At 37.5% G+C, this 26,671-nt stretch overlaps 2 protein-coding genes across 4 annotated transcripts in view; both read right to left on the bottom strand.

The window, feature by feature from the left end:
• The window catches only part of mtss1 (MTSS I-BAR domain containing 1), an 82,335-nt gene extending 69,144 nt beyond the window's left edge, over positions 1 to 13,191 (bottom strand). For all 3 annotated transcript variants that reach the window (XM_065279623.2, XM_065279624.2, XM_065279626.2), the window contains exon 1: positions 12,477 to 13,191. In XM_065279623.2, the coding sequence (XP_065135695.1) occupies positions 12,477 to 12,548 (72 nt within the window). In that variant the 5' untranslated portion in view covers positions 12,549 to 13,191. The remainder of the gene's footprint in view (positions 1 to 12,476) is intronic.
• A 2,011-nt stretch (positions 13,192 to 15,202) lies between these two features.
• On the bottom strand, positions 15,203 to 24,793 carry osgn1 (oxidative stress induced growth inhibitor 1). The gene is made up of 6 exons (XM_065279621.2): positions 24,616 to 24,793; positions 21,548 to 21,617; positions 20,429 to 20,565; positions 20,000 to 20,191; positions 18,845 to 18,936; positions 15,203 to 17,910 (listed from the first exon to the last, which is right to left on the bottom strand). The coding sequence occupies exons 2-6, from the start codon at positions 21,603 to 21,605 to the stop codon at positions 16,860 to 16,862; spliced, it is 1,530 nt and encodes a 509-aa protein (XP_065135693.1). The 5' UTR covers positions 21,606 to 21,617; positions 24,616 to 24,793; the 3' UTR covers positions 15,203 to 16,859.
• Between the last annotated feature and the right edge of the window lie 1,878 nt (positions 24,794 to 26,671).

Raw genomic sequence — 26,671 nt, 5'->3', positions numbered from 1 at the left:
GGCAAAAGAGAAATAGAAAGCAGAAGCAGTAACAGTGCCTACCTCTAGAAATTATTACCATTATAACATCAGTCACATTTATAATCTATAGACCTGCACTGTCTATTAATATACTGTAGTGTACATAGTATTGTATTACAGTGTTTCCCACAGATCTGAAATTTACTTGTGGTGGTAGCTGGTGAAAAGGGCAATCATTATTATCCACCGACAAAAAATGGTCTACTATACATGTAACAAAGAACTAATAATGTGTGACACAACAAAATACTTTGATTTATAAAACATTAATATTAATTTCACATTATAGTTCATTAATCTAACCACCCCAAACTTTTTTTGCCATAAACCAGGGGTGTCAAACATGCGGCCCGCGGGCCGGATACGGCCCGCAAAGTTGTCCAATCCGGCCCGCGTGATGATTTATACAGTATTATTAAATATTAAATACATATTTTAAAAACCCTTTTAGGCGGGTGTCTAGTTCGTTTTTAATATGAGAGACTTGCAGAAAGCAGCAAAACGCGGAACATAGACTAAACACGGTGCCCAAAAATCCTGCCGTTTTATTGTTACCGCTCCGCTAAAGATCCACTGATTCCGGTGATCCACTTCGTGTTTTCTCGCCCGCTCCGCAGCATCTCTGTGTCCACTCTCTGCCTGGAGAGCGAAGACGACAGTTTCCGAAGTTCGTTGCATTAACAGGTAGATTCATTACATTATATCAGTTGTTAAACCGCAGAATTAGTAATTTGTAAGTATGTTTATGTATTTCTTCCGGTAATGATTTGCTGTCAGTGTTCTAAAAGTGCTAACAACTTAGCAAGCTAACAAAAACAAAATATCCACATTCTTATTAACGTTACAATGCTTGTCTAATCGATTTAATGTTCCCGATCAGATCTAAGTTAATATAAACAATAAATTTGCTGTTGTTGGCACACTTGCCTTCACAAAATAACGACAGAGAATGGAAAGAGAGGCTTTTAGCAGCAGTTCAACATTGCAAACATGGATTCAAAGCTCCATCAAGCCAGCAGGTAAATCATATTGAATATTTAGCAGATTGTCACACTTTAATTCTTATTATATTTCCCATTATAATCACTTGTCTAAGTTGATGCTAGTAATATAATACATTATATTTATAATACTTTATTAAAACCATAATAATAGTACCACCCCCCATAGTCCCATTTTTGGTTTGGGCCACTGCCCCATCTAGCATTTTCTAAATGACTGTTCTCATTACAAATATATTCCAAATAAAAGTGAATGGTTCATAAATAATTTTGGCATTAAGGCAAAAGAAGTTAAATTAAAGCTTTTCAACCTATAAGGCCAGTGGGTTTTGTACAGATGTAAATTTGTGTGTATAATATACAGTATGAGTGTGACTTTATGAAATGTAGTTTTCACAGAGCTGTGTGTTTCTCTGGTTTTCTTGCTAAACAAACTAATTAATTGGTCTGTTAAGTTAATTTTAACACAATTATCAGCACAATAAGGTTTAAAAAAATTATCCGGCCCGCACTTCATGGCGTAATTTACCATCCGGCCCACAGCCTAAAATGAGTTTGACACCCCTGCCATAAACAAAGCTGACACTGTTTGTCAAAGCACCACGAAAACACTTTATGTTTTTGCACTGATATATGAAGATATTTGATGACCCCTTTTATCAAACTCAATTATATACAATGTATACTATAGCCTATATAGACAGTGCAGGTCTATAGATTATAAATGTGACTGATGTTATAATGTTAATAACTTCTATAAGATAGGCACTTTTACTGCTTCTGCTTTCTATTTCTCTTTTGCCGATTAAAAAAAGCTTAATCCACTCATTATTTCAGATTTAAAAGTCTACTTGCTGTCCCGATGACAGACTTTACATTACAGCTTTGCGTTTTTTATATCCTGAGTCAGCTAGAGCTTTGCTCATTCAGTATTATTAGCACTGCTTTTTGCTACAAAAATTTATCTCTGTGCAAACTGTTTAGATTTTAGTAAAGATATTGTCTATTAATAGTAAGATTATTAAAAAATGGGATAAAGAAAATGAAGCGGTGCGTGGTCGTGACAAGAGCCAGTTGCTATCGCCATAGAAACCGGAGGCACGCTAAAACAGCACTCGAGCTTTAGCGCGGTAGCGCTCACGGCCGTTCTCCGATCGACTCGGGTTTTACACACAATATTAATCAGACTTGGGACCCGAAGTAATGAACTAGGACCGACCCGGACCCATCTGACCATTTAAAATATAAACCCGGAACCGTACGGGTCCCGCGTCCTCAGTGAAGAAAGACCTCTAATCTTAAACTCTGCTCAAGTTCAGAAACATGAAAGGATACAATGTGACACTGAGGTTGCTTCGCGTCGCGCCAAATTCATTGAGAAACAGAGAGCACGTGAACGGACACTCAACCGGAGAGACACAACGTGCTTGCACGCAAAATGAAGCCAACTTAGATGCTATAAACACATATGCACATAAGCATATGCGACCATTTTGGTCGCAGTGTGTTCCCTGGCTGCTCCGTATGTGCTGCTGCAGTTGATCCAGTTTGCCGCGATGGATGATGAGTTGATGACGCGTGCATCATCTTCACGGTCACCCGACCCCCACCTCTCTCTCGCGCTCTCTCTCTCTCTCTCTCTCCAAAACACGGGTCATCCAGTCGAGTTCAGAAAATACGGAAATTCGTAAAGTGATTTTTTTTACCTGGGCGGGTCGCAATTTACCTGGGCGCAGCGCCCAAGTAGAGCCTATGTATGGGAAACACTGTTATATTGAGTTTGATAAAAGGGGTCTAATTGCTTCATATAGCAGTGCAAAAACAGTAAGTGTTTTTGTGGTGCTTTGACAAACAGTGTCAGCTTTGTTCATGGCAAAGAAAGTTTGGGGTGGTTAGATTAATGAATTATAATGTGAAATTAATATTAATGTTCAATAATTCAAAGTATTGTGTTGTGTCACATTATTAGTTCTGTGTCACATGTATAGTAGACCATTTTTTGTTGGTGGATTATAATGATTGCCCTTTTCACCAGCTACCACCACAAGTAAATTTCAGATCTGTGGGAAACACTGACATACATTTTGCATTCGCCAAATCTTCATTCCTACCCAATTTTTTGTTGATGCATTTTAATTAAATTTAATAAATATATATTTTAAAAATATATACAGTTTGCAATTATTTTGTTTTAAATGGGGTCGGGGGGAAAAAAATCGAATCGTAAATCGAGTTTTTTATAAAATCTCAGATTTTTTAATGGGGACGAATCGCCCAGCCCTAGTTAAAAGTGTGATGATACTTCATAAGTGTTAATATTTATAACAATATTTAATATATAAACTAAATCAGTTCCCCATCAATTATGATTTTAATTTCAAAACTTTCCAATGTAGTATTAGTTCAAGTTCAAGGATTGTAAATGAATCGCTCCCCAACATGCAATTAATTTTAAAGGGGACATTTCACAAGCTTTTTTAAGATGTCAAATAAATCTTTGCGGTTCCCAGAGTACGTATGTATTTTAGCTCAAAATACCATAAAGATAATTTATTTTAACATGTTAAAATTGCTAAATAGCGAAAATGTACCATTTTTGGGGGTGTCCCTTTAAATGCAAATGAGTTGATCTCTGCACTGAATGGCAGTGCCGTGGTTGGATAGTGCAGATTAAGGGGCGGTATTATCCTCTTCTGACATCACAAAGGGAGCCAAATTTTAATGACCTATTCTTTCACATGCTTGCAGAGAATGGTTTATCAAAACTAAGTTACTGAGTTGTTCTTTTTCACAGTTTGTATGTTAACAGAAGCACTGGGGACCCAATTATAGCACTTAAACATGGAGTTTCTCCTTTAACAATATCTTTATTTTCCGAGTTTTTATTTTTTTCAATCTCCACCAAAGCCTGTTAATACCTTAAAGTTCCAATGTACCATAGGCAGAACATTGCATTTTTTGACAGTAAACTTCATGATATACAACAACTCAAAGACATAAAGCTAAACATGTCATATATCTTTGGAAAGCTGAGATTTTTGATGTAAACCCTTTAAAGATACAATCAACACAGCAGGTACAATAAGTGTCCTTTTAAGCATTTTACAGAAATGCTTAGTGGTTTAGTAGACAGCAAAATGGAGGCTGGATCCCAGTTTGCATTGTCATACTGGCCAGCTCCCTCCAATAAACCCTTCCCTCCAGGTTATAACAACATGCTTTATCTTTTAGGAAACGAGTGACCATGATTTGTACACACACCTCTAGGGCTTTCCTGAGACTGTCATTTGAAATGATGATCCTCCCACATGAACCTGCCATCCAAATATCTTCCACAAACTTTTTCTTTCTTTCATACTCTAAGCTCTTTTTATGTCTTCTGTGAAGTGACCTCTTGAGTTTTGTTTTCAACCGCATGAAAGAAACATATTATCAGTTTCTGTCCTCTCATCTTCCCATGCTACCGTGGCAAAGAGCTGGTGACAAAGCGAAGACAAAACCTGTCGGTCCACTGTATCAAATAACAAAACAGATACATGCGCAGCATTTACAGGCAGAGGTTTCAATCAGGATTTGGGCTGAATTTCAAATATAAAGAAATGGCATCATTCACAAATGTTTTCTATCATTAATAATACATGTTTCATCTTTCTTTGGTTCACATTTCTTTCATAGCAGCTAACAAGGGCCCAAGGGAAGTGGGTAGTATGCCGATTTGTGTGAACCGTCGGGATCCTAACAAGTGCTGATCTGATCCACATACCGCGAAAAGCAAAGCATGAAACAAGGCTAAGAAGAAAATTGCACAAAGACGTCCAATAGACTTGAAAAATTTACATTTAATAACCATGCACGAAACCCAAAAGAATCACAATATTTATGTGACCCAGATAGAAGTTAATAAAACAGAATTGGAATGCTCATCATTTCCGATCTCAACACATCCTCGGCATTGTAGTGCAGTATGCTAGCAAATACTTTCAAACACAGCCCACAGTCTTTCCAACTACATTCACAAAGGACTGTAAAGTACCTAACGCCTTTCATTAGCAAAGCTTTGAATGCCTCAAATGGGCACCTGTGCATGCATATGAGGGTGTGTCCACATGAGCTGGCAGAAAGGGCGTATGTGTGGTGCGTGGGTGCGCACACACACTCTCTCTCACACACACACGTGTCCTGGGATGCACGGGTGTCCTCTGAGCACTTTACAGTTTAAAAAATGATTCACAGACAGGCCTGTGCATGGCTGCTTTAGGATTTACATATACAGACAGATCGTGGGATGTCGGAGAGGGGGAAGGGGAACGTCGGGAAGCAGGAATGTGCAAAGGCAGGCAGCTCCTCGGTTGTAAACTGCCCTCATCCCAAACAGGGAGGACGGAAATCATTAGCTTCGCCAATACATTTCAACTCATCTCAAACAGGCCGGTTGAGATTGACGAACCCCTTTTGATGGTCAGGGTCCAGCAAGAGTGGAACCATTAGATGGTTGAGTGGTTAAGTTTTATATAAAAAATTAAATCAATATATGGTGGTTTAGTAGATATTTTTCTGAAGAAAAAGTTTTTTGCCATTAAAAAAATTGCATCACAAGCACTGGGTGGTGTTCAGAGTATAGTTACTTGCCAGGGTGTTGCTTTGATGTTGTTGGTCAAAGTCAAAAGAGGACATCCTTAAGTCCCTACCATCAGTAGACAATAGGGTAATTTGATCCCAGATCAGCACCCTAAAATATGTATAGAAAACAAACTCTCAGGTTACCTTTTGGCCTCTCATTCACTGTCTAGTTTGAGACCTTGTGAACCCTACAAAGGAACATTTCTTCACCCAGGTCTGTGTATTATGATAGGAACTAATCTTTCACGGTATTTTCTTAGGTGGGGACGATATTCTGTTGATTAAATTTTATTATGCCTTTCAATGATATCTACAAACATACAGTGCAAAAGTTGCATTGTACAGAGCCAAGGAAAAGTTCATTAGATTCACATTTGTTATTAATAGAATAGTTCACCTACAGTTTAAATCCCACTATGGTGAAAATCAAGTTTATATGTCTGTGTGTTGTTTTAATATGTTTTAAAACAAACAATGTGCAAATTCAACACCATTGCGGAGTATTTTCTCCATAAAATTGCAGTTGTTCAAATATGTCTATGTCAGAAACCTATCACGTCAACACAACTGATCAGGTCGACGCAAGCACGCACTGCGATGTAGGGATGGGCGATGATTTGCATCCAATATCATGCGCTATCATGGTCATCTCGTCAGTAAAGCCGGTTCCTTGATTAGAAGTAAATCGCCATCAGCTGCTTTCAGATGGAGCGACATTTACTACACAAAGCCGTAGTTCACTAACAAGCTGGGCCATATCGCTTACATATGGCAGGCGATACGTCCGCTATAATTAATGCAAAATTGCCCCAATTGTTAGTGAACTATGGCTTTGTGTAGAAAATGTAGGGGTGTGCCGGTTTTAGAATTGGTGATGACGGTTATGACGTGAGTCAAATGTGACGGTTCGTAACATAACCGTCGGTGGGGGGCGTTTTGTTAAAACAACATTCCTTCTCATGGTCATTCATGTTTATTTGATGCTATAAATTAACTAGAAGGAAGAGATGATTTCAAAGGTGAGACTTTGTTTAATATGTTTAATCTCAAAAGTAACCTTTTTTGTCCTGTATGTCAGCGCGTTGTCAGTGTCTGCTCCGCTCTGTATTTTTCACTGCGTGAGAACGTGAGGGGGCGTATAACACAGACTGTTAACAATTGTTTTTAATTAGTATTTAAAAATTCTTTATGATGAAAAATGTTTAAAAAAATATTTTAATAACACGGTTTTGCCGGTTATAGAGTTCTAATGACGGTGTTCAACTATAACCGTCAGTCTCACGGTTATATAATGACCGTCACAGCCCTAAGTAAATGCTGCTCCGTCTGAAAGCAGCTGATGGCGATTTACTTCTAATCATGGAACCGGCTTCACTGACGAGATGCGCAATGACAATCACATGCAAATTATCGCCCATCCCTACTACGATGCAACCACACAAAGCCCAAACGTGCAGTGTGAATGCTTTGACCTGTCCACATTAAACGCAAAACGCACAACTAAAGGGCGATTTATAGTCGTGCGTAGCTCTGCGTAGCCTGACGCGCACCTCACAAAATTTTTAACAGCGCGTCGGCTCTACGCGGACCGCAAGCGCTGTGATTGGTCCACCAGAACCCCTCCCGTCAGGTAAAAAAACTGCGTCATAGGTATTTCCGTTTGAGACCGAGAAAACAAAGATGAGCCAAGTTGAGGAGTGATTTAACTCAAAACTGCAACATAAGTCGCTGTTTATTTACTTCCATCATTGCTGGTCTTCTCAAATTATACACAACAAGTTGCTATTTCTTCTTCGTTTGTGGGTTAACTTGCTTAGCTTCTTCTTCTGTGACGACTTCTGCTGCTACTGTGGTTACACGCATGATTACTGTCAACCAGCGGTTTCGCGTGTGTTTGCACGTTGACGCGGACGGCGACGCAAAAGTATAAATGAAAACCAACGCGGAACCTACGCCGTCGCTGCTACGCCGTAGGACCTACGCACGACTATAAATCGCCCTTTACTTATGCATTGTGAACCCGTCCATAGCAGCTATGTGTCTGGAACTGACAAATGCAGCATCTATGTACATTATGTCTAAGTTATAGTGCAACTGAGTGGAGGCGTGGACAAATTTGCATTCATGGTTTTGCGTACTAAATGAGGCAAGGGTGAAGAGTCAAGCTATTTTAGGGCATAAAGAAATTATCATTACAAAAAAACGTAAACATATGCTATTTTGATGCTCAAAGTTTAGTTTTAAGTAATAAAATCATCAACTAAAGGAACACTTTCAAGGTCATCAAAAGCTACTTATTTACACATCACACTTCATTAAATCATTCACCTGTAAACTCAAAAGATTTCTCATGAACATGCAAATTGTTTTTGACACGTTGCATGCGGTTGAATGTCATAAGACACGAAAAACAATGTTGTTTGTTCACATCAAATCTTTTACCTTCAACCCATTTTACTTCTGGGTGGGTAAACTGTTACTTTAATGGTGTGATTGATGTGTTTGGCGTAAGTTAGTAAGAAAATAGTTTCCGCATCAGGAAGGCTTATTCTGATGAAGAGCTGTAATGCATCACTGTAAGGCAAAATCACAAACTGGTTTGGATTTAAGGATGGGGGAAAAAAAACTATTCTCAATTTTTCAATGGTGTAAACGGAAAAATTAAGTTATGTGCATTCCTTTGAAGCAACACTTGCTTGCATCCATAAACTGTCAAGCTAAGCACCAAAAAATCCATAATGTTAACCAATCTAACGTTTATCACCATCACACAGTATCTAATCTAAAAAAGCCTATTTTTACTCCAAAAAGTATCAATAAACTTCTGCACGAGAACAGCATCAATTTCTTGGAAGATGAACCCATGACATTTTGTCTATGCCATTATATCTTTGCACTTTTGGACTACACGGCCTACGCTTGAGTGCTGTCTGTCCATGTAAGTGACATTTCACATGAGCAAGCAGCTGGTGAGATACTCTGTGCATGCTGAATTCTGTTTGTAAAGTAATAGGTCAGGGAACATGCAGCGTATCCAAATAACCGAACAGCTTGAAAATGCTCACGTATTGTAAATATGGATAAGTGGAATGGCATGAATTTACCTTGCTTGTTTAGCCAATTGCTAACTTATCACTGTTTGATTTAGATTTTGAATAGTGAAACAATGAGATCACAAAGCAATCTATATCAGTAAAAGAAAATATGCAAATAAGATCTGATCTTAAAGATCTTAACACTTAAACGGACTAAACTGATGGATGCTTATATACGTCATTGTAAAAGAGCAGTTTGTAAAATCACGAAGTAAAGAAAGTTATGGAAAACAATTATATTGTATTTGGGTAAGCTATTCTTCATTGACAATAATAATGTTCTGTGCACCTGCACTTCACATTAAGGTCAGAGCTGTTTATTGAGTATTAATAAGCCAAAACTTAGCCTATGCCCTGCAGCTAGTTTTCAGTGAATCATAACTTTACATGCACGCAAATGTATTCACGAGCTCAAACACACAATCATGGGGATATCCTGCATACTTCCCCCTTCCTGCGACTCAAGCGACCTATTTCCACATTAACAGCATGCATACAAATTAATAGCCAATAAACTGCTAGTCCTTTAATTAGCTGCAAATATCTTTTCTAGAGTACTTCAAATGAGCGCAAACATAACCAATTCACTTAAATGTAGAAATAAATTGCTGCTTTACCTACTAGTTTGAGTATTATAATATGCCAAGTGTAATGTGAAAAAGCTAACTATTAACCAATGATCTAAAACATACTTAAAATGTTACATTTGAAATTGTACGAATGCCAATAAATATCATATTAATTAGTGTGGTGTTTAAAACATGAATTAACACATTTTGACATTGAGAGGAGTGTCAAAAACTGAATTCCTGAATTTACCCTACATTACACACAAACGCAAAATCTGCACTTTTCTGTTCAAAGCGTTTAAGGCTACGTACACGAAAATGATCTGGAAAAACGCAAAAGTGGCTTTGCGTTATCACTTTTTATTCTGCGTTTATGAGAGCGTTTTGAGGAGGAACTCTGCGTGCATATATCACACACATTTGCGTGACCATTCGATGTAGTATGCACTCCAGGCGGCTAGATGGCAATGTGAAGCACTGACACACAACACCACCAAGTCCGCGCGCCTGCGTACAACCCTCTTCCTTGTTCTCCAAGGTCTCGCGCAAAGCCGTCTGGTTTGTCTCCGATGAGTTGGCACATCAACAATTTGATAGAGGTAATTAATGCGCCTTCACTGATCAAAAATACTAGCTGTGAATATTTCATACAACTGCTGTAAAGAGTCTTGTATATTTATCAGAACTGCTATGGCAACTTGAAGGTCCGAAGTATGGAAATAATCCGACATGTTTGTTGTTATTTTCCTGAACTGGCGTATGCATTTGACGTAAACACGTACATGACGAGAGCCACTGTGAGCAGTCTTTTGCGTTTTTACCGTTTAGACGAGAACGCGAGGGTAGATCGTTTCTAAGATTTCCACTCCGGAGAGTGGTTTCACTTTTTGCGTTTTTAAGCCCCAAAAACGCCATCATCATGTAAACAAAAGGCACATCCGATAAAATATTTGTACGTTTTCACCCACGAGCATTCTCTTGTAAACAGGCCCTAAGTATAGTCCAACCCCAAAAAGCACTAAACACCAAAAAATCTGACTTATTTAAACTGAAAGGATTTAAGGACATGATGTTTTGAAACATCTACAAATCATGTCAAGACACACAGGGATGTATAGCTTGGTTGCATGTTTTACGTCTCCAAAACGACTACCTAAATGCATAAAAATAAATTCATCTTTCATGCAAGCTACTGAAACAATGCCTGAATCATATATTGACCCATGTTTACAACAGGATATATGACATGCCCTCAGTAACTTCCTGCTCACCTGTGCACACACCTGCTTTTTTCTACTAGGCAAATGAGTAATTATTATACTAGTATTAACTAGTAGCAGCATTATATAGCCTTATACCATAGGGCTGCTGAATGCTTTATTCTAATTGTTTGAAAAATGTTCCATGGGTGTTGATTATTTTTCTGTAAAACGCACACTGTTTTAAAATAATCACCAAAGCAATGTTTGTGGTAACCATTGTATAAGCGTTATAATTGATTCCGGTCCTGTGAATTATTTGAAAATAATGCACACCCACAGTGTAATTGCATTATATATTGAATAATTCAACAGCCGTCGTCAATTATTCCTTAAATGTAAAGCAAAAAAAAAACCCTATGAAATACTCATACGTTCATGCTCACTTATCTTTAGACAGAGCACCAAAATAGCAACTTCCTTTTTGTGAGCGCTACGGACAATATTTCAGTGTCAAGCGTTACTGCTGGATAGAGATAAAGACATAACGTTATAGCATATGGGCTGAGACAGTTAACAAGTCCTGACAGATGAAACTGAGCTGATAAAAATGATGCCACATTGTAGGTGGTCTGATTGATTTTGAGAACTTTGACGGCTCTTATAAAAAAGTGATGTAACAGAGGTAATTTAATAGTATAATGACATCTACACCAATTACAAATGACTATTATATTCTTATACTTAAATATGTACAAGGCACTAAAAAAACACCATAGATTATTTCTGAAATTCCAAGGTTTTATCATTGGGACCATTTTGTGGGGATGGAATCAGATGGTAATACCATGACGGTTTTATCTGACAGACTTTGTTGTCGCGATTACGCGTCTGGGCAGAAATTAACTTCCGGTCTCTGTTTGTTTAATGGTCTGGCTAGTAGCTAAACTGAACTTTGGAACAAATACCTAGTCGAAGATAACAAATGTTTTTGTTTCCTGAAGACGAGGTGAGTCGGTGATCATGGATCACCAATATGTAAAGGGAGGTTTGACAGCCATAGTTAACATTATATACATTAGATAGTACTCATTTTACACAGTATCGTTAGCTCAGTGTATTTTTTGATACACTATAGCTATGATTTAAACTACTTGTTTATTTTGCTTGTTATCAGAAATAATCTACTCTGCCGTTATTGATTCTTTGCGGAGTTAACCTGAAGTTACGTTTATCCCATGAAAGCCGTTGTTTATGTTGCTACTGCTAAAACCGTCTATACCTGCCATAAAAAGTAAATATACCAGTGTTTCTGTATCCCAGTGAGCATGGCGTTAGCAATACAAAGGTCACGGATTCAAATCCCAGGGAACACAGATACTGATAAAAACATAAGTTATAGCTTAAATGCACTGCGAGTTGCTTTAAATAAAAGCATCTGCCAAATGCATACATTTGTACTTGCCTTAAAAACATGATTTACCATGGTACGTTATTCATACTGTTACCATAGTACATCAAGTTAGGATGTCATCATATAAGATCTAGTGGCCACATTGGTATACACCAAAGCACAAGATTGTCACATAATGTCCTCCAAGGTGCTTCAATAATACAAACCATGATGATTAGCATAGTCCTTTAATATTTGTTTTTGAAGTCCTCAGTGAAACCTATCCTAACATTTTCTACTGTCACATATAAGAGTAACACGATCTTTTGAACTTGTACATGCATGCATGTATCCAGACACACAGGTGTAAATGTTGAATTGAAGGGGACACACATCACAGGGCGGCTGAACTCACATGCTCATCATCCGCCGGCCAACCACAGAACTGTTGCCAACCCTCCAAAACAGCTGGAAAATAACTTACTCTGAGCATTTCCACAGACACATCCCCAAACCACCCGTAATGTAAGGGCAAATCAAATCATCTTCTGTACTATTTTTGCGTGATGGTCACTCACCTTCATGTCGTTCATGATGGTTTGGAAGAGCCCTCCCAAAGCGCTGCACTCCTTCTCCATTCCCGCATCCATTTTAGCAGCCCAAAAACACGCAGGCAAGCCTTGACACTTCTCCTTCCAACGAAGTCACGGTTTAATATCTCCTGTCAATTTGTAAGGAGAGCTCTACGGTGTTATCTTTGAACGTTATTGTGGAGATAAATCAATAGGAACGCAAAAAATAACTAGTGTTATTCCGTGGTCGCGCACTTAGCGCGCTGATTGGCTGCCCGGCGCAAGTAAACTAGTGCCAGCCACGCAACTTACTAAACCTCTGAGAATACAACGCATCGCCACGATAAAAGTGCCCAAAACAATCCAAAACCGTGATTTTTTTTATTCGTCTCCAAGTAAAAAAATAAAGTGCCACGTAAGCACAGGTACACCCGCAAAAAAACGACGGTTGAAAGTCTACGCCGAAGTACCTGGCTCGGCGTTTCAAAAACTCGTCAGGTTTAGAGAGCCACAATCTACGCGCTTTTTATTCCTCATGTTTCATTCAGTCGATCCAGTCGCTGGTATATCCTCAAGTGTATTGACTTCGAGCGGTTTGAATAGGGCTTTTGAATGAAATTAATACCGCAATACCTGACTAAAGTTTCGACCTCTAATACATTCCTCAGTATGAGTGGTAAACATTATTCACTCGTGACTCGCTCTCTCCCTTTCTCGCCTTCTATTCGTTTTGTGAGGATCGCCGGGAGCACGAACTCAACCGGTGGGCGGAGCATAAGCGTTTCGGAAATCTTCGTGCTTTTCCGTCAACGTTCCATTTATGCATGCTTTACCTTGCAAATTTTCTCGTTTGCAATTGTAAACATTACTGATTGTTTTTTCAAACGTGTTTATGTATATCCAGAAGACGGGATAAAAGACAATTGTATTAAATACGTAAAATTCAATTTAGTTTATTTATAAATACAAACCAAAATACTACATTTTGTTATATATCTCCCCAAACAACGAAGTGAATGGGTTTATCACACGTATGAGTCAGCATCTTGCCCAACCTTTTGCTGTTACCTGACATTACTAAATGAGTCCAGCTCAGCGGTCTCATAGCAACACAGACACGATAAATTCAGCATCACGTCCTCTAGTGGCCAGCTGTCTCTATGTTAAGAAAGAAGAGGTCACCTTGGCATCAGTGGGCATCCAGCAAAGCATCATCTATCCGTTCATACCATAATCATTCATCTATATGGTTGGTTGGTTGATCGGTTAGTTGGCTGTGCATTAAAGCTAGTGCATTAAGGACTATTTGGATTAGTAGGCATAATAACTTTTGAGTTGTGGTTTAATCAAATGTCTTCATGCAAAAATATTCTTTGAAATCAAATACAACATACATAGAATAGCACCATACTAAAAAACTGCAACTATTTTAGCATGCAACTATTTTATACTGTAGTATATACTGTAGTAAAATTCCTAGATAGCATAATGTTTTTAACCTTACTATAATAAATATCCTCATAAAGAGGGGAATTTCTTTTTTAATTTGAAATACTATTAATTATGCTATACTGTAGTATGCTACAACTTACTATAGTAATACTGTAGTATTTTGTTATGTGGGAGGGCATATAACTGATAAATAATATATATAATATATAAATTTATTAAATGATACTAATAATAAAGATGTACTTTAGCTGGAGTATGATGGTTTGCTGCCATCTGATGGTGAAACTATGGCAGTGCATGAGTGTTTACACAATGTGAGCTATGTTTATACTGGTGTGCTAGCACACTGCAGTGTGTACTGTGTGCTGCTTAGCTAGAAGTATGTAAAATAGTGCACATTATGCAAAGGTTGTAGTTTCCAGTGAAATTCAGACCAGAGGTAAATTCATGTTAAACTCTGTAACCAACTCAGATTTAAGTTATTCAGTGTATTTTGAGATGCCCCAGCACGGTATGATCTCTTATATACTAAACATTTAGTAGCGTTGTAGGTTGCAGGGTATATTTGTAGAAATAGTCAAAAATACATTAGTCAAAATTATAATTTCAGAAATCATTAGGATATTAAAATATAAAAATGTATAATTTATTAAAATACTGTAAAATATAAAAATGTATAATTTATTAAAATACTGTAAAATATAACAAATGTATTTAGCATTAGTAATGCGTGTTGCTAAGGACTTAATTTGGATAACTTTAAAGGCGATTTTCTCAATATTTCCTTTTTTTTGCACACTCAGATTCCAGATTTTCAAATGGTTTTATCTCAGCTTTCAGATAATCTATAAACCTCAATTACAAAATAATGTTCCCTTTTAATTTGTGGTTCAGGGTCACAAAGTCCTGTTGAATACTTAAAGGGCCCGTGGCATGAAAATGTTAGCATTGCCACTTTGTGGGTGTGTGCAAAAATGAGCGGATGAAGTGCAAACACTGCTCACAATGATGTTGGTTTGATGCATTTGAAACTCAATTGTGCTGTGAATTATTTTTTCTTTCTCTCTGCACTAAATGGCAGTGCTGTGGATGTATAGTGCAGATTAAGGGGGTGGTATTATTATAATAAGAGCTCCTTATGACATCATAAAGAGGGACACATTTCAATGACCTATTTTTTGCTTACACCTACAAAGTGGCAATGCTAACACGTACATGCTATGGGCCTTTTAAAAACTGCAAAATAGTATGGTAGACAAGAGAAGACACAATTTTGCATTTTCCATTTTCTTTTTTTTTATTAGTGTTTAACACTAACAATTAATGTAAATAAACTATACATCTTTTACAAATGTATACTTTTTGCACTTTTTGAGTACAAATAATTTTTAAAAACATGTTTAATCAGAGCTGCCAGGGTTCAAAACTTAGTTCATACAGTAGAATGATATTTGAGATTTCAAGAATAGAATAACTTTCTTAAAGAAACATGATATGCATTTAACTATGTTCATTGCATCAACATGTTAAAGGAAATATCTTGGACAAAAAGTTACATTTGGCCCATACATCATCTTGTTTCACATAAGCATGCGAGTTTTGTGGATCAGTGGCTCTCAAACTTTTTTGGCATGTGGCCTCCCTGTGTACAATGCATTTCTTTGTGGCCTCCCCAAAAAAAAGATTTATGAGCTACATTACAAATCTTAAAATTTGAATTAAACAAAACATTATACAAAGTAGCGGTGTTGGTTATTAGCCTTATTTTTCTGATGTTTACTTAAACAGAATTTATGATAAATATTTTTTTATATATTCCAGTTTGAGAACCACTGATGTAGATAATGGTGTCATTCTACAACTGGCATCATCTCTGCATGCACGAGACCTCTAACGCTCAGTTTTGTAAGTGTAATCTGACCTTACACAAGTTTTAGCTTTGGGAAATGAGCAGCTTAAAAAATATTAAAGAATCAATAAAGTCTTACAAAAACTTTTACTAATCCTTACTTTAGACATTAAGTTTGAGTTTGTTGGTGTAACCCAGTGGTTCTTGTGTATATCCTTTCGTAACCCTCCATAGAAAGTTCATGACACAAAACAATCTCAAATTTAAATTAAAACATTAAATTATACAATGTAGTGCTGTTCATTAGTAGCCTTATTTTTCTGAAGCATAATTTATGATAAATGTATCTATTTTTTTTTAAATTCCCGTCTCTATTTAAAGAACCACTGGTGTAATAAATGGACTCTCTACAGTGGTATACTCAGATGTGCAGAAGACAAAAATTAAATATAGGTAGTAAAACATGTCATAATGCCATCATACATTTGAGTACATTCACCTAAATGAACACTCTTCGTTTTTCAATGTAAAATAACAAAATCCCATAACCCCCCCAAAAAATACTGCATATCACCAATACGCAATTTATGTTTAAACTCTGCTTATTTCAAAACAAGAAATGGGAACTAGCATGTACCAAGACTTATAAACATCAGTATTTGCGTGGCAAAATTGTATTGCATTCTTCCTCACATGAAGAAAATGTTTGAGCCGACCACATGGAAACAGTACAAATGTTGATTTGGCACAAACAAGTGATCAGGCATGTCCAAAAAAAAAAAAAAACATTCCCTGAAGTCTTACAAACACCTTGTCCAGATTAAGGTTTAGACAAACTTTACAAGAAAAACACGTTAGTGCATTTGCAGTCACGAGCGAATGATTTTTATCTTGCTCTCCATGAACAAGATTTCCATAACATGCGTTTCTGTAAAACTCAGGGGTAGATTATTGCATTAGCCATGCAAACGGATACGGGTTCGAACCCAATGTATACTTTGTATACCTGTAATGCACTGCAAGTCACTTTTAATAAAAGAACCTGCCAAACGTAAAAATGTAAATGAAAGAGTACATCTTCGTAATCTTTATGCCTCTAAGGTGCAATTGTTCAACAAGCTTGTAACACAATTCTCTGTTGCACTTTGTCGTTTCGTTTTGCGTTTACGCACAATGTCACACGCGATAGCCAAAGCGCCGCCTTTAAGGAAGCGCACAAAGTTTTCACCCACCAGCGGTCCCATGGCATACATCCCCGGCTCCTTAACGCACTCGTACGTGTATGGATCAACATCTAATGGGTTTCGTCGACAGCTAATTGGCTCTTCTGGTTCCAGAGCCAACGAGTGACCGTCTTCTGGGAGAAAAGACAGGTTTGCATGTGACCCGATCAAAACGAGCGCCATCGAGACCTGCAGAGCGGTTTGAAGCCCTCCTTCACCCTCTAGAACACATTTCCCATCCGGCTTAAACTCAACCACCCGGTGCTTAGGGAAACTGAGATAACCTGGGTAACTCGTGCCATCCGCAGGTGAAACGATGGGATGATTGGAAAGATTCACCACAGTCTCATTCATTTTGTGCTGCTGTTGGCTCATCATCTGATGCACTTTGTGGTACTCAGGGTAGAGGACTTTGGGCAACTGGTTGAAGATGAGACCCGGATCGGTCACGGGTCGCCGAAAGGCGTGATATACAGGCGTGTTCAAGTGGTGAGCCGCAAGGACGGCGTCTGCCGCCGTCAGCCCAGCACCCACCACGAGAACCGGCTCCGAGGCGCAATCCAAATGGCCGGAGGAAATGGCGGCCTCCAGCTCCCAGAAGCTGTGGCACACATAGGGAAGATTCTCGCCCTGCACGCCAAGACGCGCGGGGATGTCGTGGGTTCCTGTAGCGAGCACCACGTTTTCAGCGTGAACGGAGAAAGGGACCTCAGCTTCTTCCTGTCCTTCACCAACCTTGGATCTCCTCTGGAGGCCTTGGATCTTCCAAACGGTGCGGCCGGAGTCGAGTGAAACCTGATGGACGGAGGTCACGGTCGTGCCGCAAGCAAATCTCTTCTCCAGGCCCATTTTATTCACATAGTGCTGGTAGTAAGACGCAATCTCAGCCGGTGTGGCTCGGTCGTTACGTACATTTCTAATAAACACACACACAAAGATAAAAATTTGTTACACATTGTTTAAGATTTGTCATCTTGCATCAAACTATTGGTTTTAGTACTAGTACTAATTTAATAAAAAAAAGATTTTTGTATCAAATGCAAAATCTACATGCTAGGAATGCTGTTGTTAGGGGTGTGACGAAATCTTGTGCGACGAGATCTCGCATGATTAAAATGCCACAAGATTTCTAGTGGAAATAAAATGCTGTCTCGTGATATCAGCATAAAGTTGCATGCATTTTATTCTGTCTTTTACTGCATGTGCTTTTTTTGTTTGAGTTTCCAATAATGTTTTGTGTTTACATGATTTAATGTCTGCATGTTCTTGCTCAAGAATGACAGTAGGTGTATAATTTCTGTTGTAAAGAATTGGATAAATATTAAAGATTTAAATGAATTTAATCTTGTTTGGCCAAAACTAAGCTTTTTCTCAATCTAAAGTGAAAGTAAAAAGCAATCGTGAGTCTGCAGGCGCCCTCTGCAGGCATTTGTTATAATACATAGTGCTGGTTTTTATTACACATATTAATGTTTTTATTTCTTAAACAATGTGTTAACTTGGTTTTAATACTTTATTTGAACCAATTATTATTGCATAATTTTTTTTCTTGTCATTTTAAAGGTTATTGCTCAATTTCTCAAAACGAAAATCGAATTACTTCATTATTATTTACAAAAATTATAGTTCGGGAAAGTACAAGATTAGTTAAAACATTTCAAAATTATGTAATTTCAGTTTCCCATGCATATATTTTATCATTGAGAATTTCCTAAACTGTAAAAATCTTTCGTGAACCCAATCTCCTGTCTCGTCTTAGCTGTTGTATTACAAAAGTCAATTCTTGCCAGCTTTCACTTTCACTTCTAGTAGTAAAGATGGTTGTGTCGATTGAGTTTAAATAGTCATACCTTCTTTTATCTCTCACCCAGTCTTTCAGCTTCAGACCAGGAAGTTCCATCCAGTTAGCCAGGCTGAGAGTAAACATCGAGCCCTCCATAGCCTGCAGGTATCAACCACAAAAAAAGTGTCACATGTTGCTGATTTACTGCACGCAATGCCAAAGAATCTAATCATCAAACCAACAAAACATTTAAAAGAGGACAGTGTTGAGTTTGTTTTCAGAAATGCTAAAACATTAAATCACATGCTTGGCCTCTTCCCATCAGTCCCGCAGGGGTGTAAAATGCAGGTAAAAATGCAGGTTATGTTAAGCCTTTTTGCATTACACAACATTAAATTACTTTAGGATGGCAAACTATTTAACTACAGTAATAACCTTTTCAAAAACCTGACATGACTATAAATTAAAAGAATTTAAAAGAAAGAGCATGGCAACCTAAAAAAAAAGTACTTTGAGGGAATTGTCAAAAAGAAGTTGAGTATTTGTGCCAAATGCACTTCGCCAGGGTTCATACAAGTTTCAGAAAGCTTTTCAAGAACATGAAAGATTCATACGTAACCATTTTGCTTTATTTCTTTTATGGGAGATTTCAGTGCAGGAAGTACAGTGGAAGTCCTAATATGGGCGCTTTAACCGGAATAGCGCGCACACACACACACAAACCAAGAGCTGACACGAAATCAACATCACCAGAGAAGTGTGTTGTTGTTCGTGAGGAAAATTTAAGCTTGTTTAGCTTCCGGAAAACAATGGATATAATTTGGTTATCGGGGTAGCAGGCGTAGCAGAGTTGTGTGTGTTTGTTTAACGCTAGATTTTGTTGAAATGGGGCAGTCCCAACCGGGTCATGAGTCGCAGGCATTAAATAAAACTGCATCAAATGACTGTGTTTTGTTGCCAATCGGTGCATATAATGGAAATCGTAAGTTATCCAGAGATTGTGGGATAAAGTTTTGTGTGCGTTGCAAGCTTTTGACCCGCTCCGCCCACTGCACAGCTCCAGGACCTCGGGTTTATTCGGAATAGATATTTTATAAATCTGATAAAACTAAATACTCTTTAGATATATGAAGGATGTAATACTACTCTATAGGTCCTCAAGATTAACATGAGACAAGCATTAACAGCATGTTTTATGTGAGCTTTAAGTGTTGAAACTTACATGCCAGGCCCCACCAGGTGGCCCCTTTCCCAATACAAGATGGGGTACGGCCCTTTCTGGCTCGTACTGCCATACAAGCGGTGAAGGGCAGTCAACTCCAAAGTCACCGTCAGGGAGCAAAAGGGCATCAAAAAGCACGGCCACAGGGTTTGATGAACGACCCTCCACACCCTCACACAGGTATTCGAGATCCTTCATTCACATAAAAATATAAAAACTTTTTAAGCATAATGTTTATTTTACTAGATTAAAACATAAAGTGCTATGACAAGAACCATTCACAGCAATATAATAACATTATTGTCTCTATAGAGATTTATGTGGCATTTAATCAAAAGCGGACATATCATCTACACTAGTAATTACCAACTGTTAGGTAAGTAGGTGTGGTCATTTTACATAAGGTTAATATACATATGTATGCATTACCTGGTCAAACAAAGACAGATTGGGATTTTCTGAGAGTTTGTTATGCAAAATAGGGTTGGGGTGAAAGCCGTCCGGGGAAAGGTAAGGTGTGTGTCCCGACAGCAAATAAGAAAGACAAATCCCTGATGGCCCATTACCTGTTAGAAACAACCATGCAAATGGAAATCGTAAATGTTCTTCATTACCAAATTTCCTTAAAGTTTCTTAAACAAAAAAAAATACAGAAACTATGTATTAAAGGGAACAATCACAAGACTTTTAATGTGTAAAATAAATCCCCAGACACCATATATGTAAAGTTCTAGCTTAAAATACCATACAGATATTTTAAAATACCATGTTAAAATTGCCACTTTGTAGATGTGAGCAAAAATGTGCCGTTTTTGGGTGTGTCCTTTTAAATGGAAATGAGTTGATCTCTGCACTGAATGCCAGTGCCGTGGTTGAATAGTGCAGATTTAAAGGGTGGTATTATCCCCTTCTGACATCACAAGGGGAGCCAAATTTTAATGACCTATTTTTTCACATGCTTGCAGAGAATGGTTTACCAAAATTAAGTTACCGGGTTGTTCTTTTTCACATTTTACAAGTTGAAAGAAGCCAATTATAGCACTTAAACATGGAAAGTCAAGATTGTCAAGTGTCCACTTTTTAAAGGGATAGTTCACCCAAAAATGAAAATTATTTCATCACTTTCTCATCCTCATGTTGTTGTAAAACTGTATGGATTTCTTTTTCCGATGAACACAAAAGAAGATATTTTGATAAATGTTGGTAAGCACACACAGCTGACTGTAACCATTGACTTCCATAGTAGGGAAAACAAATACAATGGAATTCAATGGGTACTGTCAACTGTGTGCTTACCATCATTTATCAAAATATCTTCTTTTGTGTTCATTATAAAAAAGAAATGCAAACAGATTTAAAAAACATGAAGATGAGAAAATACCGACATGGATGAATTATCCCTTTATTTGTTTCTATTGAAACAGCAAGAATAACATAAGAAGTGCCAAAATATAGTATATAGTATATATACTATAGTTCTCAGAAAACAGATACGTCATCAACATATTGAAGCAAACCAAAACAAACAAAGTAAAAAATGACTCTTACCAACAATGACAACAGGCAGAACATCATCAGATAAAGTTTCCTCTTTACAAAGCTCCATAGTTTTATCCACCTGTTACAAGCAAAAGGATAACAAATCGTGAGTTGCATAAGCTAGTTATAAAATTGTGCTTAGTCACCTTCTATTACACAACTTTAACACATTTTTAAGTTGGCACAGTGCCTACTACAAGATGAAAGAAAACTAATAATTGTGCAATTAATGGTTGCTATTGTCAGAATTAACATGCCTAGACAGAATCATAAAGTATAAATAGACTACTTAACGATATATGCAGGGGCGGACTGGCCATCTGGCAAACCGGGCAGTTTCCCGGTGGGCCGACGTACTTTTTGGGCCGATACATCTCATACTATTTTTGTCTGAGCAGCCCAGTTAGCGTCTTTTTTTCTAGACAGACCGGCCCACTGACATTTAAGCAGCAGCCCATTGGTTATTTTTTTTAAACGACATTAAGCTGGCCCAATGACTGACCAGCACAGTCATCATCCTTTCTTTTCCTAGATAGACTGGCCCACTCACATTTAAGCAGCAGCCCATTGGTTATTTTTTTTTAATGACATTAAGCTGGCCCAATCACCGCTTTGGTCTCTGTGCAAGCGAGCGTTCATCGTCGGTCAGTTCACGTGTCAAAACAGAGAGAGAGAGAGAGAGAAAGAGAGAGAGAGAAAACGCAAGGGAGGCGCAGAAAAACTGCGCGACAAACAGAAGCAGGCTCTTCAGGCAGACGCTGCAAAATGTGTTAAAAACACACAAATGTTTTCTGCGGCAGCAAGACCTTCATCTCGCGTCGCTGGTGATGATGATGGTGGCGGCGGCGGTGGCACTGTCAGCACCAGCACGCAAAGGGTCAGTGAGGAGAGGGAGAGAGAGACGAGGGAGAAGTGAGTGTATAGTGCCTGCGGTAAGCAGAACTGCTTTCAAAACACAAGTTTAGATGGATACCCCTTGATAAAGCATCAAAAACACAAAATATGTAATCATACATATCATAAAATATGTAATAATGTAATCACACTAGTTTAGTTCAGTGAATGTAGTGAATACTTTCCTGTAAGTACTGGAAGTAATAATCAGTTTTCAATATTAATGTAAGCAGCACTTGTATTTTGTAATAAGTCAGCAATCTAATGGCAAATTTTGCCAATTGCATGAAGCTTGTTTTAGGATTCATAAGAGTGGATTATACAGTTTTATTGCATTAATAAATAACACGTTCTAGCAGTGTTGGTTGTGTCAACTCTCACTCTTTTCTACCTGCTATTAATGGGGTTTAGTGCTTTTATGGAATTGGAGTTGCTATTGCTATACATATTTAAAGGCGTGCAAAGATGGGTGGTATTTGTAATTATACACTGCAAAATTATTTTCAAGAAAAAAAATTCTTAGTATTTTTTTCTTGTTTTCAGTAAAAATATCTAAACATTCTTAAAATAAGATGTTTTTTCTTGATTAGCAAAATGACCCAAGAAAATAAGTCTAGTTTTTAGACCAAACATTTTACATTTAAATGATTTTGTGCATAAAACAAGCAAAAAAATCTGCCAATGGGGTAAGCAAATTTTTCTTGCATTTAGTGTTTAAGAAAAATGTTCAAGAAATTTTTGCTTAACCCATTGGCAGATTTTTTTGCTTGTTTTATGCACAAAATCACTTAAATTTGATATTTTTTTTTTGATTATTTTCTTGGATCGTTTTGTTCATCAAGAAAAAGCATTTTAACTGTTGAATTTTTAGATATTTTTACTGAAAACAAGACAAAAATACTAAGAACATTTTTTCTTAAATCATTTTTTGCAGAGTATATAGTGTGGGCCGGTTTGGGCCAAAATGCCAGGGCCGAATTTTTGTCCCAGTCCAGCCCTGGATATATGTGCTGTTTTAAAGTATGCAGGTGTCCATTGAGAATCAGCTGCAGTGTTGTTACATAACCGCTTATTGTCTAGTTAACAGTGACTCGGCAGATATGCTAAACTGACGACGTCAGTGCTCGTGTTTCGCGCCTGTCACGTGCGCTGCCTCTGACTGTACTCTTACAAAGGTAAAGAAATTTGCATTGTCATTGTCAAGTATAACTTTAATATCCAAGTGTATTTATTATTGCAAATACGGCAGAGTGCAATTTACATTCAGTTTTCTTAGACAAATGTTTTGAACGGGGTCCATAGGGGCGTGTGTGTGTCACGCAAAGTACGTGCGAAAGGTCTTCTAGCTGTGTCCGGTGCGGTTTAACAAGAAAAGTTTATGTCCTTCTTATAAAACCACAAACTTAAACTCAAAGTAAAAGCTGTAGCTTTGTGCACTATGTTTATTGTTAAGTATAATGGCAAAATATTGAATGATGTTCTTTGGAAGAAGACGTCTGTTAAATGAATAAATGCACAAATAAAATATGACCCAACTGCCCATATTATCTCTAGCATTGTTTATTACCGCTGTATCGTTATCCTCTCGAGTACTTTATCCCTCACTCGAGTGACACGAGAGTAGGTCACTGTGACAGCAAGTCTTAACAGTTTCAAAGGTACTTCAACGATGCACTTAACCTAAACGCATGCTCTATATTGCATAATTTTAGTTGAGATAATCTGTCCCTACATAACTTTTCAGATGTAGCATGTTCTTGCCAATGAATGCTTCACATTCATACTGTACTGAAAGTCGAAACCGGCCAAACCCCCTCCTCAGGGTGCGCGAGTCGCCTGGCCAGACACACCAGTCACTAACTAGACCGCATTGCATTTACGAAAAAATACTCGTCAGCCCATTCAGAAATCCAGTAACCTTCTAATGCTTGCATTTATGCCGCGGGTGTGTGCGTTTTAAGTCCTTTGACTGTCCAAGCATGTCCACGAAACATGTTCACATCCGACGGACGGATTATGATGCAACACCAAATTGAGGAAACAGCGGACCCAGCACAATGGCTTAAAACCATGTCTTAAAACGACCCATGAAATTATGATGCTACACGAAGAAAGTCATCCCAAATGATGTGACACATGTTAAGAAACGAGTCAACATGGCTGAATGTGATCATCCACCTTACCTGTAAGTTGATGCAGAAGTAAATTTCTGAATTCCAAATGAGATGAAAGAGCAAACTCTAGAGACACAGATCGGTTGAATAGAAATGTGAAACACACATGTAACTCTTTTCCCCCGTGGCTATGTTTAATTGTACAGAATGACGCGACACCGTTACTGCACACTGTAGTAGAGAGAGACTCGTGCGGTAATGGGTTTTTATAATTTGTCACTGCCCGGCCCACACCGACCAATCATAGACCACAAGACGTGACGCTTAGAATTATGATTGGTGAGGTGTCTTATGACGCGAACGAGTTCTTCAAGCCGGTACTTTTCCATTAGCTGAAGACAGGCTTATCTTCTATTGGTCCGTTGCTGCGCATCAGCCAATCAGCAAAGTCGAACTTCAATAGCATTATTTTTTATTATTTAATGAAATGTTAGAAAAACACTTTTTGTTACAAAAATGACACAAATATTTTGTACGTTTTTATTTTGGTTTGTATAATTTGCCAGATTATCTTTCAATATGTATTTATTATGTATTTTTCTTTTATTTAAAATAAACCCCTAAATGAATCCGCATTTTTTATGTACAGTTTATTGTTGGCTCGTTTAATTCTCTTTAATTTGTTAATCGCTTTGGATTAAAGCGTTTGCTGAATTAAATGTAAAAGTTGTTCGTGACTAAGTGACATGCTTACATAGTTCGCCACACCCCCACTTTCGCATAATGGAAACTCTCATTCTTGGAAACAACTTATTACTTAAATCCTTATCCTAAGTCTTTTTTCAGCTTGTGCTGTAATATGGTTCCCATGTCCATTTTCTTTTGTTGTGGAAAGAGACTTTTTAACAATAAACACCGGAGCACAGCACTGGGTTTGGCATCTACAGTGTAACAAAAGATTACACAATGTAGGCTATAGTAACACAATCTGACACGGTATAATGTGGGTAACTTATGCTGGTGTTCAACAACAACAACAACAAAAAACATTTAGACAAATGTACACTAAAAAAATCCATTAAATTTGCCCAGTAAATTTTTTACTCCATTGTTTTAGTTACCTTAGCACAATTAAATTGAGTTGATTTCAGTAAAAATTAGTTTAATGCACCAATGCTACTATTTAATCATGTTCGTTATAGAAATTATACTACAGAGACAGCACACATTAGCAAGCTAACCATATAACTAACACTCAACTGAAATAAAAGCTGATTATAGCATAAACATTTCCTGTGTAAATGCTTTCAAACAACTTACAGTGTATGCTTTCTGATAAAAAAACACTAAATAACTGATACCAAAGGCAATGTTCTCATCCTAAGCAAATGCTCTAATTGTCTACACATGGTGACCAAACAACAAAACAGAAACTCTTTCAAAAACTAATTTAACAACATACTAAACATTAATAAGTTTTATTAATAAAAAATGCATAAAGTAACCCTTTTTTATTATTCAGTTTCATGCAAAGCATGCTGAAAGCTTTAAATCCCCGCCCAGTTTTAGCAATGTTGCTTTAATCTAAATGCAACAAAAACTATTCAATATTTTTCATTAAATATTGTGATTGATTAAATGAGCAAATTTTAATTAGGTCAAATTTAATAAGGGTCAGAATAATTTTTTTCATTGTAGGCTGTGGGATGCATCATAATGGCAATTTTTTATATAAAGCACATTATTAATACACTCTAAAAACAAACGGTGCTATATAGCACCAAAAGTGGTTCTTTGCTCGTAATCATAGAAGAACCGTTTTTAGTGCCATATAGCACCGGTGAAGCACCTGTGTAGAACCATATAGTGCTATGTAGAACCAAATGTGGTGCTATATGGCCCCTATATGGTTCTACACAGGTGCTTCACCGGTTCTTCACTGGTGCTATATGGCACTAAAAACGGTTCTTCTATGGTTACGATTCAAATCAACAGTTTTGGTGTTATATAGCACCGTTTGTTTTTTTAGAGTGTAATATTAAAATCATGCATTTTGCAGATTAAATAAAATGACTTAACTAATTGAAGTTTAATGGAAAGCGTACAGTGCATCTATGAATTTTAA

The sequence above is a fragment of the Paramisgurnus dabryanus genome, chromosome 7, assembly GCF_030506205.2.
Source record: "Paramisgurnus dabryanus chromosome 7, PD_genome_1.1, whole genome shotgun sequence".
In the NCBI taxonomy this organism is placed as follows: domain Eukaryota; kingdom Metazoa; phylum Chordata; class Actinopteri; order Cypriniformes; family Cobitidae; genus Paramisgurnus; species Paramisgurnus dabryanus.
Note: the sequence above shows the minus strand (reverse complement) of the source record. Positions and strands in the feature narration are given on the sequence as shown.

What these genes read in the sequence shown, in the direction of transcription:
- osgn1 (XM_065279621.2), bottom strand. Translation starts at nt 21,605, where the DNA reads ATGGAGCTTTGTAAAGAGGAAACTTTATCTGATGATGTTCTGCCTGTT. An exon ending in ATCTGTCTTTGTTTGACCAG is followed by an intron (nt 20,192 to 20,428) that starts GTAATGCATACA and finishes ATGTGAATGAAG; the next exon opens with GATCTCGAATACCTGTGTGA. An exon ending in CACCTGGTGGGGCCTGGCAT is followed by an intron (nt 18,937 to 19,999) that starts GTAAGTTTCAAC and finishes TGATACCTGCAG; the next exon opens with GCTATGGAGGGCTCGATGTT.